Source organism: Rhopalosiphum padi, chromosome 3, assembly GCF_020882245.1.
Source record: "Rhopalosiphum padi isolate XX-2018 chromosome 3, ASM2088224v1, whole genome shotgun sequence".
NCBI classification, from domain to species: Eukaryota; Metazoa; Arthropoda; class Insecta; order Hemiptera; family Aphididae; genus Rhopalosiphum; species Rhopalosiphum padi.
The window spans coordinates 33,881,170-33,897,971 of record NC_083599.1 but is presented as its reverse complement, the minus strand read 5'-3'; the positions used below and the strand labels follow the sequence as shown (position 1 = coordinate 33,897,971).

At 25.7% G+C, this 16,802-nt stretch overlaps 1 protein-coding gene across 1 annotated transcript; it reads left to right on the top strand.

Moving 5' to 3' along the window:
• Positions 1–10,015: 10,015 nt before the first annotated feature.
• On the top strand, positions 10,016–15,058 carry LOC132926548 (transformer-2 protein homolog beta-like). Its single transcript, XM_060990910.1, has 7 exons — positions 10,016–10,267; positions 11,612–11,872; positions 11,970–12,092; positions 12,154–12,326; positions 12,406–12,480; positions 13,435–13,553; positions 14,035–15,058. The coding sequence occupies exons 1-7, from the start codon at positions 10,253–10,255 to the stop codon at positions 14,046–14,048; spliced, it is 780 nt and encodes a 259-aa protein (XP_060846893.1). The 5' UTR covers positions 10,016–10,252; the 3' UTR covers positions 14,049–15,058.
• The last annotated feature ends 1,744 nt before the right edge of the window (positions 15,059–16,802 follow it).

The window sequence follows — 16,802 nt, the reverse complement described above, 5'->3', positions numbered from 1 at the left end:
AGATTTTGTAAAACTGCACATATTTAAGAAAAAAGAGTACCTATGAGTAATGAGCATGTTTGATGAACCACCGTGTATAATATATATATCATATATTATTAATTTTATTAACATTCATTAATGATGGATTTAGGTACATACAATTAAATTCCAAAATATGCACATATACCTTTTACAAATAATATTTTAATAATATTCCATAGGAAACGCTAATTTAAAAAGCAATTATATATAAACAATTAATAATAATTTACATACATTTTTATAATTTTTAAGAAATTTAGAAAATTATTATAAGTGATAGGTATAATGTGTAGTAATAACAATTATTTTCTTATATTAAGTTATTTTGGAATGTAAAATATATAAGTAATTATTGACACTATATATATATATTTATATATTATATTATTATGATAAAAATATCAAATAAATTATCAAAATTGAGTACAGTTTTTTTCACTCAAACTTTTACAATATTAACTATTATTTTAACTTTACATTCAGTACCAACATGATAATATTAAAAACATACTTCTTAATTGTGAAATGAAAAATTAATACATTTATAGTTCTGTTTAGAATAGCGGTTATTTAATATTAAAATTGAAATTTCAATGTTTATTGTGGAGCATGGCATCGTTTTTGAAAAAATTGTCAATATTATTAATTATTATTTAATTTTTTTTAAATATTTACAACTTTTATGTCATTATATGTAGAAATATTAATTAATATTTATTAATATTTATTTATATTAATTGCGATATTATGAAAAATTACAATTTATAATCATAAGCTACACATTATGAAAGTATTTTGTTTTTTTATAATATTATACATACATCATATATCCTGATGTAGATGATTAGTAGTGTCGTATAGTGATAATTGATTACACATAGCAAACATTGATAATGATTAATGATTGATTTAACTATGTAGATAAGAAACTACCATATTAATGATTATAAGTTATAACTTTGTCAGTTTCCATCACTTATCAATTATTGAGTCTCTTTTCGATACACTTTTTGATGCCAAATTATGGCATTATATTAATTGTAATTAGTATAAATGCATTTTAACGTTGATTATTTGCAATTTATACTTATTAATAACAATAACAATATAATAACTATTAACGCTATATTATAATTTAATAAATATAGTATTATGATTTGGTATAAATGGTATAATATTATAATAATCAAACAATATTCAGTATTATAACAAATTAACAATTAATAAATAGTAATGACGAATATTTGTTCTATGATAATATTATGTATTTTGCTTATACCTACAAATTATGATTTTAGATTTATGACTGTGTATGGATTTATGTAGTTGTGTTTAAATTATTTTATAAGGATATGTATAAAGTAATTTCTGCATTATAACATGTTAACGAATTATCTTTGTTTCGTAAACAATAAATATACTTTTAAGGATTTCATCTTGCTCTAAGTATAATAATATAAAATTTTATATTATAACAATTTTTTGTTTTATTTATTCAAAATTTGCTCTTACGTAAATTTTCAAGAAATTACATTTTGTGAAATCGTGTAACTCTGAAAGTGACAATGTGTCGACCCGCGACCGATGGTTTTCGAAAAGACTTCACGAAAAAACAGAAAGGCGAAGAAAATGTGCGCGTGCGTTAAACGGATATACGCGAAACCTATTACTTTTTCCGTTCGTTGCAATAATGTGGTAGGTACCGACGTCCGACAGCAATTATTAATAAGTTTAATATGTTCCCTCTCTCTCTCTTTCTCTGTATATTAAAATAGATAGGCACTCATTAAAATATTTTATTATTATATTCGTGAGGCGCAACGCATAATGAGCAGAATACAAGATTTTCAGATAGAGCCTGCCACAGCCATGTTAACGGCGATTTGTTCGTGCGACACACCACACGAGATTATTGCACCCGAGTGTCGAGTGATGTTGTCAGCGTTATCGTGTAGCGATCGCTTTCCACTTCGTGTAGGCAGATATACAATATGTCGTCCATAAGGCGTAAATAGTAGGCGTTGGTGACGTGTGGGCAGTGGTGGCTCGCCGACTATAAGCTGTGACATAATATTATTATAATATGATATAGTGAACTCTCTAATCTCGTCGTTGCATGTATTATTTCAACGAAAACACATCACCACGGTTCGGTGCAAAGAACCAGCTAAATTAAATATATAAATTATATATTAATAATTAAATTATTTAAGGTTGTCAGAATAGCTGTATCGACAAATCGTATTATTGGTGTATTTACCTTCGCATAATATATATATATATATATATATGTAATCGAAATCGCTGTCCGGAAATCAATGATAAATAAATGAATTTATACTCATGACATAGGTATGGAATGTAATATTACTTTAAAATAATTTAAACTTGTTTTATGCAGTACATTATTTAGTAATATGTTTAAATGATTTGTTAACTGAAGTTACCATTGGTATAGGTATGAAAATATAAGACCCAACTTGCCACAATAATATACCGTGGGCTTATGTGCATCATAATTCGTGTCATTGTGTAAAATATCAAATTGGTGATTTTTCGCATATTTTATAATAAAAAAAAATCTATCAAACAAAAAGTAGGTACCTACCTAAAAACAGCCTAACAAATCAAAAATGACAAATAACTATGCAAAATCGGAGTAATAACAAAAATTTGATTCGCATACGAAACGGAAACGGTTGCGTCCCATATGATAATATCTATAAGAAAATCATAGTGAGTATAGTCGCCGTGTATGTATAGAATATAGATATATAGTATTCCGTAAAAGATAAAACAGTTATCGACATTTGAACTTTAATGTTAGTATACGAGCATGATCAAATATAACGAACAATGATTTTTCGAAGAACGAAGTCGATCTAATTTATCCGTGTAAAGTGGGGCTCAGTGTCGTCATTTTGACCGCGCAGGGTATTTAAAATCCAATATTGTAGTAATTTGGCCCACTTCAGAAATTAATTGGCCTGAATAATTGATAGTGGCTTGCACTTAAGTGGCCTGCTCTATACGCCATATGTGTATTAAAAAAAATTGAAACGACGCCACTGATGGGGCTTGAAAATTGAAATCAATTTTAAATATGAACAAAATATCGTTAAAAATCTTTTAAAAATTCAAGTGATATTGAAATTGTAAAAAATTTAGATTGATAATTTATATCAAAATAATAACCGTATTATAAACAGATCAATTTAAAATTAAAAAAAAATTGATTTCAATAATAGCTAACACTTAACATCAGGCATATGAAATATAAATATAATATTGTTATAATATATTAAATTAATTAATATTAATATTTAAATATATTATAATTGTAATCATTTCATAGATGTTTAAATGTAATAAATTAGTAACGGTCGATTTGCCACGCAATAAATCATCAACCAACTTTTAAAAATTTAAAAATAACATTGGAATCATAAATATGTTAGTGATAATTTAAAAATTAAAATTAAAACTATCAAAAAAATGAAAAATAATTTTTAAAATCATAAAATCAATAAATTATTATAATTAAATTTAAATTTAAAAAAACTAGAGCAAAATTGAAATACAAGTCGAAAAATCTTATTTTGATTTCAAACCCTGGTTGTAGTAAAGTACATTTTCCAATCGTCATAACATAATATGCAGACGTGTTGTAAAGTTATCACGTTATTGAAAATCAAAATCATCCATTGATTTCGTTATGTACTTCACAAAATCCACACGCCGTTGCAAAACACCTAATGTTTGAACAAAACTTACCTGATTACGATTGTGACACCTTAATGTATATAATGTATTACCCTTATATAATTAATTTATATGATGATCACGACAGCCGTTTCGGTTTACAAAAACCAAAATCAGAACATTTTATTGAACACATAATATATTATGCAACTGCAGACCATATAAAGCCGTTTCGATAAATGTTATACCGAAAACCTATATCGATAATTTTAATTATTCGTAAAAATAAATCGCCCACATCCTCATATATACAAATAACGATAACGCCCGAAAAGTTGTAAATAAATGGAGGTACACGTGGCGCACTCGTGTGGTTTAACTTAACCTGTCTGTATGGCTCATACAAGTATAAAGTACTTGATTAGCACGCTAGAATGTCTTTCGGCGGATCAGACGATAGTCGAACGGATAACCGATCAAACAGAATATATTTATAAATTTTCTGATTTAACGTTTAACGGAAAACAATAATATCAAATAAATAGATTAACTAATGATACCTATTATAGTTTACCAAACACAGAACAATAATATTAACAATAATATTGAGCATTACTGTTGTATTACGATGACATTCGTTTGCGATTACGTCGCACTCTACCTATTTGAACACGATACATATTTTAATATTGATTTTCCACGTTCGTACCTGCGGAGTAGATATAATATTATTTACCTACACAAAAGACATTAGACATCTTTATTATTCGCTCGTTCGGAAGTCGAGAACAACTCGCTCGAATTGGTGACAGACTGATAGGTATGAGAACAGTAAACCCTTTTTGAATAGCATATATATCTATAATCATTTATAGTAACACATTATAAATTCAAAGAGACAAATTTTTTTTTTTTTTAATTACGCGAATGCTCGTAAAAATAATCTTGTCCGTATAAACATAGATTAAATATACTAGTATATTATTCTATTCTGTGGTATATACTAGTATATTTAATCTATGGTATAAACTTGTATTATCACAAAATAAATCAAAATAAAAGAACGCATAAATAACGCCTAAAATTGCTCTCATATAGGCAACCTAACACAGGGACATGTGTTTATCTTTCACGTTAACAGTGAGTGCTGCAAATTTACCAGGTAAACTTTTACTATAAACGTTACTAACTTTTTTTTACTGGTAAATTATTTTTTACAAAAAAAAAAACATGTTGTGTGACCCCTCAAATCAAATACAATCAAAAACGCTTTTCCAGATTTGTAAATAAATATCTTCTGTCTTTCTATCAACTGATAATCATTCAATAATAAATTATCCTACTAATCATATTTTCTACTAACTCTAAGTAAGTCGCAAAAATAAATTACTGTGGTATTATCATTAATTGTCAATCTGATATACTTGCTATAATTTTTATAAGTTGTTATTTGCTATTTAAAAAAAAAATTATAATAATAAAGAACAATTTTTAGTTATTTATTGTTATTATAAGAAAGAACTAAATTTTACAAGTATACAAATGTAGAAATAAAAATCGTGTTTGCTAATAGTAAAACGATTGCTGAAAGATTTACCATTTTTATCACTTTTACTAAATTATTGGTATTTTTTTAACGTAAATTTTCCATCTCACATATTTTGTAATAATAACATTATTAATGTTCTATTTAAAATATAATGATGCCCAAGCCACATCTCTTTTTTGGCTTACTCACTCGGTCGAATCGGTAGACCACTAGCTGTGATAGAAATCGGACGATATGACATGATGGGCGTTTTGTTAAGATTTTAATTATATACATACTTACATTACTCATACTCATACAAACAATAATATAATTAATATCAAGTGGCTTTTTTTTTAAATCTCATTCCTCTTTACTCGGTAATTTTGTAGGTTATTTAAATTGACAATATAAATTATAATTTTTCAATGTCTAACTTCAAAGTATTTTAAGATGAATTAAATTATTAAATTAAAATTATGTCTATTCATCTAACGTAAATACAGAAAATTGAATGAAAAAACATTCGACCGCGACCGCCCATTATGGATAACAACTAAAAGTGAAATAAGTGCCAACTTGTATTTATTTTTAGATAGGTACAATTATTAAATTATTTAAATCAAAAATAAGTAAATACATTTAATTTTCAAGTACATGTGGTACGTTTATACAAAGGTAGGTAAAAAATTCATTTTTTAAGTTTTTAACTTAGATAATTAGTTAGTTTATTTTCTAATCAATTTAAGAATGTAATTTGTTTAATTTATACCTTTGAAATAACTTAGCTTTTGTTAGTTGATTTAAAAATAATCCATCGATTCAAAATTAAAAGGGCTTCTGTTAAGGTTTTTGATATATCTCAATATATAAATTAAAATATAATATAAATTATATCAAACAGTTGGTATTCATTTTACTGATTTAAACGATTATATACGGTTTAATATTAAATTAAATTATATTATATTGTATTTCGTTATTTGTATTATAAATAAGTATTATATAAGTAAAATTATATTTTTAAATTAAGAGATTCTAAAATTTGAATTCAAAGTTTTAAAAAAAATATTTTATTAGTCAGTTTTTTTTATAAAAATAAAAATTAATAAAAATTATTTTGAATTAAAATAATAATATTTATCAAATTATTATTTGAGATTTGTATGAATAAACACAGGTATATGTACGTCGCCGTATACATTATAATAAAAGTATAATACAATTGTTTATTATAGAATTTAATAAATTAGAAAGCATACAATTATTATTCATCATGTGAATTACGTATTATTTGATTAAAAAAAATTAGATTAACACTATTTAAACTGAGTTAAGTAAACATATTTTTTCATAATATTAATTTTAAACTTAGCAAGTTAAATTTATTATTTGTTAACTAATACAATTTCTAACTTAACAATCTTCTGATCCTTTGACTTAAGTCAATTATTTTCACTAACTTGCCTATCGTTGCATTTATATGTACTATAGGACCTCCTCGAATAATGTTGGTCATTTTTTTTTGCATGAATTAACAGGGAAATGTAATATATGATTATGTTCGTTCAATTCAAAAACTAAATTGTATTTTATTTGTATTTTTGAATCTGTAGTGATCATACTCATATACCAGACTATTTTTGTTGAAATCAAAAATAATAACTATATCCAAATTTGTATACCTACTAGTTAAATGGCAATGATAATAAATTATTATATATTATTATTAATAATATAAAATTCAATATATTGTAATAATATAAGAATTTTAAACTGTTATATTATTTTTTATATTTTATTAAAAAAAAAAAAAACACTAAAATTTAATTCCAATTATTAGTAGACTTATCTGTCGATTTGACCATAAAATGTTTAAAGTCTGCGTATAATTACACTAAACAGCGGTTTTTTGGAATGAATAGTTTTTAATGGCCCATCGTTTTAATGAATAACAAAATATGACTATAACAGTTAAAGTTAATGGACACTGTTTTAAAATATCCTATAATCGTTAAGTATAGGTACATTGGTATAAATTATAATTTAAAAAAATGGTTTTTAAAATAATGATTATACTTATATAGAATTCTGTCAATTCTGTCAAATTCTATCAATTCTGAATTGTATAGTAGGTAAGTATTATACATAAATTTATAAACATATGAATCATATGTAGCCATGTAGATACCTATATTATATATAGTGTGTAAATAAATCGGAAAATCAGTAGCTGTAATTCGAAAAATAATACAGATATTTTACAGTCTTTTTCATTGTAATATATTACTAATAACCTACCTTTTACAATAATCTAAAATAAAAAAGTCAAATACTTACCACTTAATTTTTTTTTTTTGATTTTTTCCAAAAAATTTTTGAAAATTTGAAAATTGACATTTTGTACAGTTATTTATTTGTAATATTGAAAAAAAAACAATTTTTAAATCAGTTAAATATTGAATGAACGACAGAAATTTCTATTACAAACTAATATTACAAATAAAGCAAACTATACAAAATATCAAAAAAAAATTTTGTTTTTTAACTTTTTTTTATTTTAAATCATTGTAAAAGTCTATTAGTCAAATATTACATTGAAAAAAGCTGCACTAGAATATCTGCATTATTTTTTGAATTTCAGCTACTGACTTTCCAATTTATTTACATACTGGATGTATATATATATATATATATATATAGGTATAGATGTATATTATATGTATATTTATAAACTGGGTACCTATAGAACCATTAGTTTCGGAAATTGAGATATAATTATTATTATTATTATTCAATTTGTTCAAATCTACGTAAAAAAAATCAAGTCGTGAAATATTCAAACACACGATTTAATAAAACATTGTAATATTTTATTCATATTTACATAAGAGTTATTTTATTTCATACGCAATAGGAAGGTATTGCACTATGGTTGGTTTAAAAATAGTTACTGTGAATGTTTGCAATATGGAAACAATATTAAAATGTATCCAAGTAAATGTCAATTTGTCAAGTTGTTCACAACTTGTCTTTGAAAATGTTGCAAATTAAAAATTAATAATAAATAAAAAAAATATGTCTTCAAAAAATTAATTAGCTCCAAGATAAAGAAGGCTATAAAAGATATAAAAAAAAGATTTTAAATTATAAAATTGTATTCAAATAAAAAAAGGAAAAAACAACTAATCAGGTTAATCAGAATCATCTAATAAATAACATACATACATATAGAAATATTTGACAAAAATAAAATCAAACAACGTAAGTATATTCCTGCAATTGTTTTTTTTGCAAAAAATGTATGCTCGGTACTCTTGTGAACTACTGTCTACTAGCAAATTCAGTAAATTCTTATTATGTCGAACGTCAATATCTCGAATTTTTAGGTTTTTACATCTTCTAGGAATTATAAGTAAGTAAATTACTTAAACCTTCATAATGAATTATGATAAGTAGTAGATTTTCGTTATGTCGAATATTGAATTATGAATGATTACAAATTTCACAATCACAATCACTATACTCAATATACTGCTTAATTTTTTATTCTTAACGTAATAAAAATATTATTTATGTATTCGAGATAACGAAAAATGATTATTAATTTTATTTCGAGTTACTAAGAGCAAAATGCTAATTAGTGTAATGGTAGTTTCAAAAGTATTTCAAATATTTTAATGTAATTTGAGAATTCGAGATAATGAAATGTACAAGACATTAAATGTTAAAGAAATTTTCTCTTAACAAAAAAATAAAGGTTTTTATATTTTCAGAAAAGAACAAAAAAAGCTGAATAACATAAGACATCCACATAAATATAAATTTAATATTTCACTCTTGAGTGTATCTACAAAATTTTCTCATATCTATTTATATTATGTAAGACTCATATGGAACTTTTATTGATTTTTGCAGATTTTGGAAACACTATAAGAAATAAGAATGTCTTCACCTATAATAAAGATATCATGAAAGTTTTGGTTCAGCATCTTCTATTAGTGTTCATTGTGCAACATGCTCACTTAACTTGTATGCTATAATTATAAAAGGTACCTAGGTAAAAAATAATATGTATTATTATTATAATATGCTCGAAAGAAGTACCTACTTTATTATGATTGTAAGGATTTATATCATTGTTTGACTTCAATTTCAAAGATTAGGATTTAATCAAAGTGAAATAAAAGTACCTAATGATTAATGAACAGGAATATTTGAATAAAAATTAAATCAATCTATAGCCAAAGAATTATAATTATTCAATTAATATATATTTTATATTTTATATTTTATTTAAATTAATGTTTGAGAAGAACAGTTTACTGCTGTCACGTTTATATTTTGGACACAGCACGTGAACACCACTCAATTATATCATCAAATATAGCATAGTCAACAAAATTCATACTTATATCATGGAAATAAAATGATTTTTAACTTGTTTAATTGGAATTCCCTTTTAAAAATATATTTTTAGTTTTATTATTTATGATGAATATCATAATACATTTGGCATTTTATCCACATGATGATGCTATCAACAAATTCGTGTTGTTATTATTATTTTTTCGTTTCCTAAACATTAATTTTTTCTAAACAAAACTGTTACAGAATATGAATAAAAAATAAACAATGATCCCCAATATCGGTGGTAGGATGCTTAGGGATTAGAAGATGGTATTACACACAGGTGTTGGCTGCACTGATGAAAGAACACCGCTTCCATGGTTACGTCACGATAAAGCAGTAATCCGATCGTCTACTAGCTGGTCCATTCATTGTTTTCACTGTTCTCAGTGTCCGCGTCACTGGCGTGATTCCAATTTACTGTTCGTGTTTTTTTTTCTCATTCAATATTTTTAACGGCAACAGCGACTGAGCGTACTGGCGGTTGACGTTGTACAAGCAGCCATATCAGATTTCTGCGGCATCACCGATATTCTTGTCTCTAGTCGGTGATTTTTAGTGCTGGTGGACGTGAACTGAGCGTCGACAATGGATGTCCCCGAGGTGAGTAACTTCCCAAATACTCTGCCGCGCAGTAGCGTACTCGCGGGGTGAGGGGGGGGGGGGGTGTTCACCTCCCCTCCCCACACCATTGACCGTATTATTTTTATTTTTAATTATAAAAGAAATAATGCATCTTTATAATGTACTGCAGTACTTGTCGAATTATTATCTATTTTTTCATAAAATTTCCCAATTCGTATTTTATCGTTAAATGCTTCCAACATCGAGTACCTATGTTACAAGCTTCTTTACTCGTCCGGCAGTTAGACCAGACGTATAGACCGTATATTTTATATTAGTAGGGCGGTTCGGAAGTTGATGATCTAAAAACCATTAACAATTGACCTAAAAATAATTGTATAAATAAAAATATCTGTTTTGAATTAATAAAAATATATATATATTTTTTTAATTGCACTCTATTTTGCTATAAAATTCTATAAACATTTATCAAAGTTAACGAATTACACAAAATATGATATAAAAATTCCTTAAAAATTAAATAAAAAAATGACAAACATAGTAAGCGTAGACGAGCACTAACCGACGTTTTAATTTTCGAAATTTCGAAAATATTACGAAAAAATAATCAAATTTAGGTACTTACAATAATATTTACTACAACAGGACGACGACTGTAATCAGTGAGATAAAATCGGATAGGTACTAATCTTAGTCCGTGATGATTTTAAAGTTTTAAGTAAGTTATCAGAATATTGGTCGACAATAAACTATAAGAAGTAAACTAATGTGAAATCAGTAAAAATGACTAAAAAATGTGGGAAAATGACTTATAAAGTAAATTAACACCAACAAATGCAAAATAATAAAAAATAAAAATTAGTTGTTCAGATTCACATGCTAATGAAACAAATTTGTGGCCAGGAGAGAATCGTCTAAAAAGTTCCAAAAAAAAAAAAATCCAACATGCATCAACTTCCGAGCCCTATATATTAGTATACATATAGTATCTATATTAGCTATGTAATCTTTAAATCTATAAATTGAATTTGTTGTTAACTAGAAAAAAAACAAATTGTCAAGTTAGGTAAAAGTCAAGATCCTTCAATTTTACTTGACCCCCCCCCTCCCCCACATAAATTTTCTGAGCTCGCCAACGCTGCCACGCACGTAGTGAGCGCAGTTTCCCCGCCCTTTTCGCGATTTCGTGATAAATTCCGTCTTGAAAATACTTAAGTTTGTCACGTTAAAAACTATTTAATTATAACCAATAATAATTATTCGCACTATTGTTGTTATCGTGCCTTCCATTCTGTTTTGCTTTGAAAAAACCATATCTATCTATCTATCTATATTTACCCGTTGGGTTTGTTTTCGTTTTAGAAGAAAAATGAGGGTTCTAGATCCCGCTCTAGATCCCGATCCTTTTCCAAACGAAACCGCAGCAGCTCACAGAGAAATCGCAAGTCTTGCAGTCGGTCACCAATCAATGATTTTAAGTCACGTTCCAAATCATCGTTTCGATCACGCAGCCGCAGTAGTTGTAATTACAAGAGCCGATCGACGTATTCACGCTCCAGGTCAAGTTCGTATTCTAGTAATGGTCGCCGCAGTTTTCGCAGCCGCTCTCGAATCAGATCCTTGGTAAACAATAAATATATAACTGACTAACATTCTATTAAAAAGCTATTTCCAACACTTTTTTTCAAATAAAAATTACCTACTTATTCTTTTATTTTAGGACAAGAGTAATAGATGTCTAGGTATATTTGGTCTAGATTGTAACACTAACGAACATCAACTCCACAGAGTATTTAGTAAATACGGTACTATTGATAGCATCAATATTGTTATGGATGCTAAAGTAAGCAGTTTAAAATTCTTAAGGTTGGTACAGTCTTTATAATTTGTTTTGTTTATTTCAGAGCGGAAAGTCTCGAGGTTTTGGTTTTGCGTATTTCAAATACATCGATGATGCAAGGAAGGCTAAAGAAAAATGTTCAGGCATGGTAATTGATGGCCAGAGAATTCGAATTGATTTTTCGTTTAGTCCACGTAATGATAGTTTAACACGCGGCGTTTATGTGGGCAGAAATATGTAGTTATATTTTTACATACTTTTAATCAGGTGTCATACATACGTACATTCTTATTACGTGCAATTTTTTAAATTTTAGAATGAAAAAAGATAGTGTTGATAGATATCACCACGGTGAACATTTTGATAGATATAATCAAGATAAAAATGACGAGTAAGTAGTAATACTTCTTAAATTTATTAATTAACAAATAATTTATAATAATGTTTCAAACAGTGATGCACATAGTGAGGTATGCGCCGTGTTTCAGAAACATAATTTTTAAATGTATACATACAACAGTAACAAAATCTGTATGCTTAACAAAAATATATATCCACAATTAAACTTTTCTGATTTTTTTTTCTAAGTAAGATTTAAAAATGTTGTATAATGGCATAAAAGTATATAACTTATTGTAATTTCACATTAGTAATCACCCATTTTTAAATTGTATTAATGTTATCAGTCTGGTGGTCTGGCTATTATACTTTTATATAGATATTGAATATGAGACACAAGTAGATTGATAATTAGTTAGGTAACAGTTAAGAACTAACCTACATAGGCTTAAATGTATAGCAATATGCTAATATATGATTACAGACACAAAGCTATAACATTGAAAAATAATATATTATTATTAACAACATTTAAAATCAATATTTATCAATATTTTATAATAAACCCAACTGTAATGATTGTATTATCAAATGGAATTTAAACCTGAACTATTATCATATGATAGGTATAACAATTTAAAAAGTTAATTTGTAAATAATGTATTTAACATATTATATTGTTGAAGTATGAAACATTAGGTAATATCATATACATATTACTAATATGTAATACTTTAATTCTAGCAGACAACTTTTTTTTATTAGTAAGATATTTAAATAGGGTGTTAATTAGTAGGTACCATAGGCCAGCCATGCCGACATTATTAACATTATGTGTCATAAAAGCTGCTAAATAATGTGACTAAGCTACTATGTGACTGACGCACACAAACAGTTAGATGTATTTAATGCATAAATTATATACCTTCTTGTAATTTATGCTTTCAAAAATGTTCTATAAAAATTTAAATGTGCATAGATATAATCAACAAATATTTGTTTTTAGCTGTGTGCATGAAAGATACAGAAATGAAAAAAGAAGATATGAAGACAGAGAAAGAAGATCATCATCGTTTAAATACAAATATCTCCATGTTAGGTCAAATTCACGCTCTTTGTCACCCTGTAAGTAAAGCATTTTCAATAAAAACATTTGATTTTAGTACCTTATTCAACAAACTAATGTTTTTAAGCTTATTCTTATTTTCAATATTTTAGTATTAAATACCTTATCTATTAAGTTTTTCTAACTATCTTAATCTGCATTTTGTATATTTTATATTTCTTTAAGTCATCAACATCTGAGATTTTTTTTTCTAAATGCCACTAGTGACTTATTCCCTTTGGCCGAATTATTTTTGGGTTTATAATTAAAACATTTTTTGTAAGACTACTAAGACTTACTAACTCCAGCCCACTCCAATCATTTTGCTTTTAAGGAATTTTTAAGTTTGGTTTGTTATACATCTGTGTGTACCAAATAATGTATGTGTAATATGTAAAAAATTAAATGAGTGAATTTTCTTTTCTAATAATTCTTTTCTATAGAAAATGTATAGTTATTATTATTATATATAAGCCATAACGCAATTATTTTTTGTTATAGGTCGCTATGCATAAATTAACTGGAATATCATCAACAAAAAATTTTTTTATGTAGGAATTTAACATACATAATTTTTATTGCTCAATTTAATATTTACCACTTAGTAACAAATTAATGCAATAATTATACAATCAGTACTATTAAGTTATCAACTCCTTATATTTTTTCATAATAGCTATAAGGTTTTTTATTGCAAATTATCAAAGCTGGGCAATATTTAGTCAGGTTAGTAGGTTACTTTTTAAGTTACTAAAGCAGTGATTTCCAACGTGGGCGCTACTGCTCCCTTGTGGGCATTTTTTAATTTGAGGGGGCGCTCATCTTTCATTTACATATTTAATGTTTATAATATAACTGATTGCAATGAAATGTATAACTGCGTAGAATAAAAACTAATTTAAAATACCAAATGTAATATACAGAATTATGTAGATATAATATTTATGAATACTTAAATAACATCTATCTCAGAGCAGTCATTAGTCAGATTAGTATTTTTATTTTAGTAACTAAAGTAATTCTAATTTATAATACCGTCAAACTAATGCAGCGCTGAATTTGCTAGATATCGGCCCACAGCTACTTTACAGTTTAAATAATCTAAATCAATTATATTTTCTACCTATGTTTGTACTAATTTATTACAAAAATAAAAAAATACGACCAAACACTAAAAACCAGCCCATATTTTGAGCGGCCCACCGAGTTTTCCTCGTTAGCTCGCCAGACCAATCCGACCCTGAACTAATGTATTAGGTTTTCACTTTAAAAAATGAGCATTTAATCTAAATAAAAGTAATTTCTAACTTAAGTTATGAACTGTATCAATTAACATTTTTTCTAATTTAATTTGTAAAGATTGGAAGTTATTGGAGTTTAATTTTGTGTTCTATATGCTTCATCTTATAGCAGACCTAGCTAGAAATCTTAACTACAGGGTGATTCTTTTATCATAATTAAGGCTGGGATTTATATGTAATAAAAAACCAAAAATATGTACATATAAATATAATTAAAATGACCAAAATATGTAGTATAAAATAAAAAATATGTAAAAAGAAAATTTTAAAATTATGTTAACGTGTAAAATTAAAATTAAATTCTAAATCATTTTTGAATCATATATAAATAATGGTTTTTAATTTCTAATCAATTTAATTCAAAAAATATAAAATATAATGATATTTTTACAACCACGAGAACGCAAGTACTAACACTGTTGAAAATTTGTGAATATATTGTCTAATAATTGTTGAATATATAGTGTAATCTAAGGTCATTAAGTTATCGAACAGAAACAAATAAGATAAACTACTATAAATAAGTTATTTATTTAACTAAAACTTTCGTATACTTATTTCCTATATGCATTATACCCTTACAATTTGTATGAGTACTATTATCAAAGTTTAAATGTATTATACTGTGAGTTCCACTTAATGTGATCACTGGTTTATAGAATCAACCGTTTATTGGAATCAAAATTGAAAATCCTAAATTAGATTTTATGTTACTAATGTTAAATTAACCTTTTATTAGAATCACCAAGTACCAGATAATTGAATCATTTTTAAGAACATTCTTATCGTTTTAATGGTATTTCAAACTTTCACTAAAAAGAAACAAGAATTGTTTTAAACAATTTAAAAGGAACTATTCAAAAATATTTCGAAAACGATACTTTTCAGTTGTTCCAAAAGTTATAGCCGTTATAGGTACATAGTACATACATTATTATTTATTTATTTTTAAATAATTAAAAATCATGTATATATTATAACTGAATATGGATTTTAATTTCAGGCTAATATGAAAATGAAATTAGTAGATTCTCAAGTACAATAAAAAATAGATAGTTTCTTCACTTGATTTTAAATGTATTTTATTTCAATCTAATTTTAATCATACATATAAATTTAAACTCAAAAAAAAATGTTTTATGGAATCAACCGGTTAATAAAATCAAAATTATCTGAACCAATAGAATCACATTAAGCGGAACTCACTATACTACTAAACCACCAAAATTGTCAAAATTTACAAAATATGTAAAAAAAAAAAATGCAAACATTTTACAAATAATGTTAAAATATGTTTTATTTTATTGCAAATCACATGCAATTAATTTGTAATTTGAAATACTTAATTTATCATGTTTTAGTAAAAATATGTATTTACATACAAATCCCAGCCCTAATCATAATACACTCATTATTTCGTCAAGTATTGACTTTTTTTCAAAATATTTTGTATCATGCTTTTCTCAAACTGTATGAAATTTTTATTTTTTTCACCCTTTTATTTAATAGTAAAACTACTATCAACTTTTGATTTTCAAATGGTAATTTAAAATGTCAAAATTAATAGGGTTATTTTTTTTTATTAATTTTGATGTATACAATTGCGAGTTGAAAATTGAAAATCTATAATTTACATATTTTGTCTATTTTAAATTGCAGATACCATATTTTATCTTTTTTAGCTCCTGAGCCTATCATTTACTCTCTTTTGAGCCATATTGATTAGTTTTTAATATTTTTATGGTAAATTAAGTTAACTAATTGTCAAAAATGACTATTTTGCTCAGCTTTGTGAATTATTAATAATAAGATATGCATTTATATTTTTAATTTATTTTGTTAAGTTTCCAAAATTGTGTAAGACATTTCCTTTGAAAAGCTTGAATTATATTGTAATATGAAGTTTTTTTGGAATTCTAAAGAATCAAACATTTTTATATTTTGTAAATGTATAATCAACCTAACCTT

What these genes read in the sequence shown, in the direction of transcription:
- LOC132926548 (XM_060990910.1), top strand. An exon ending in ATATTGTTATGGATGCTAAA is followed by an intron (nt 12,093 to 12,153) that starts GTAAGCAGTTTA and finishes TGTTTATTTCAG; the next exon opens with AGCGGAAAGTCTCGAGGTTT. An exon ending in GTTTATGTGGGCAGAAATAT is followed by an intron (nt 12,327 to 12,405) that starts GTAGTTATATTT and finishes TTTAAATTTTAG; the next exon opens with AATGAAAAAAGATAGTGTTG.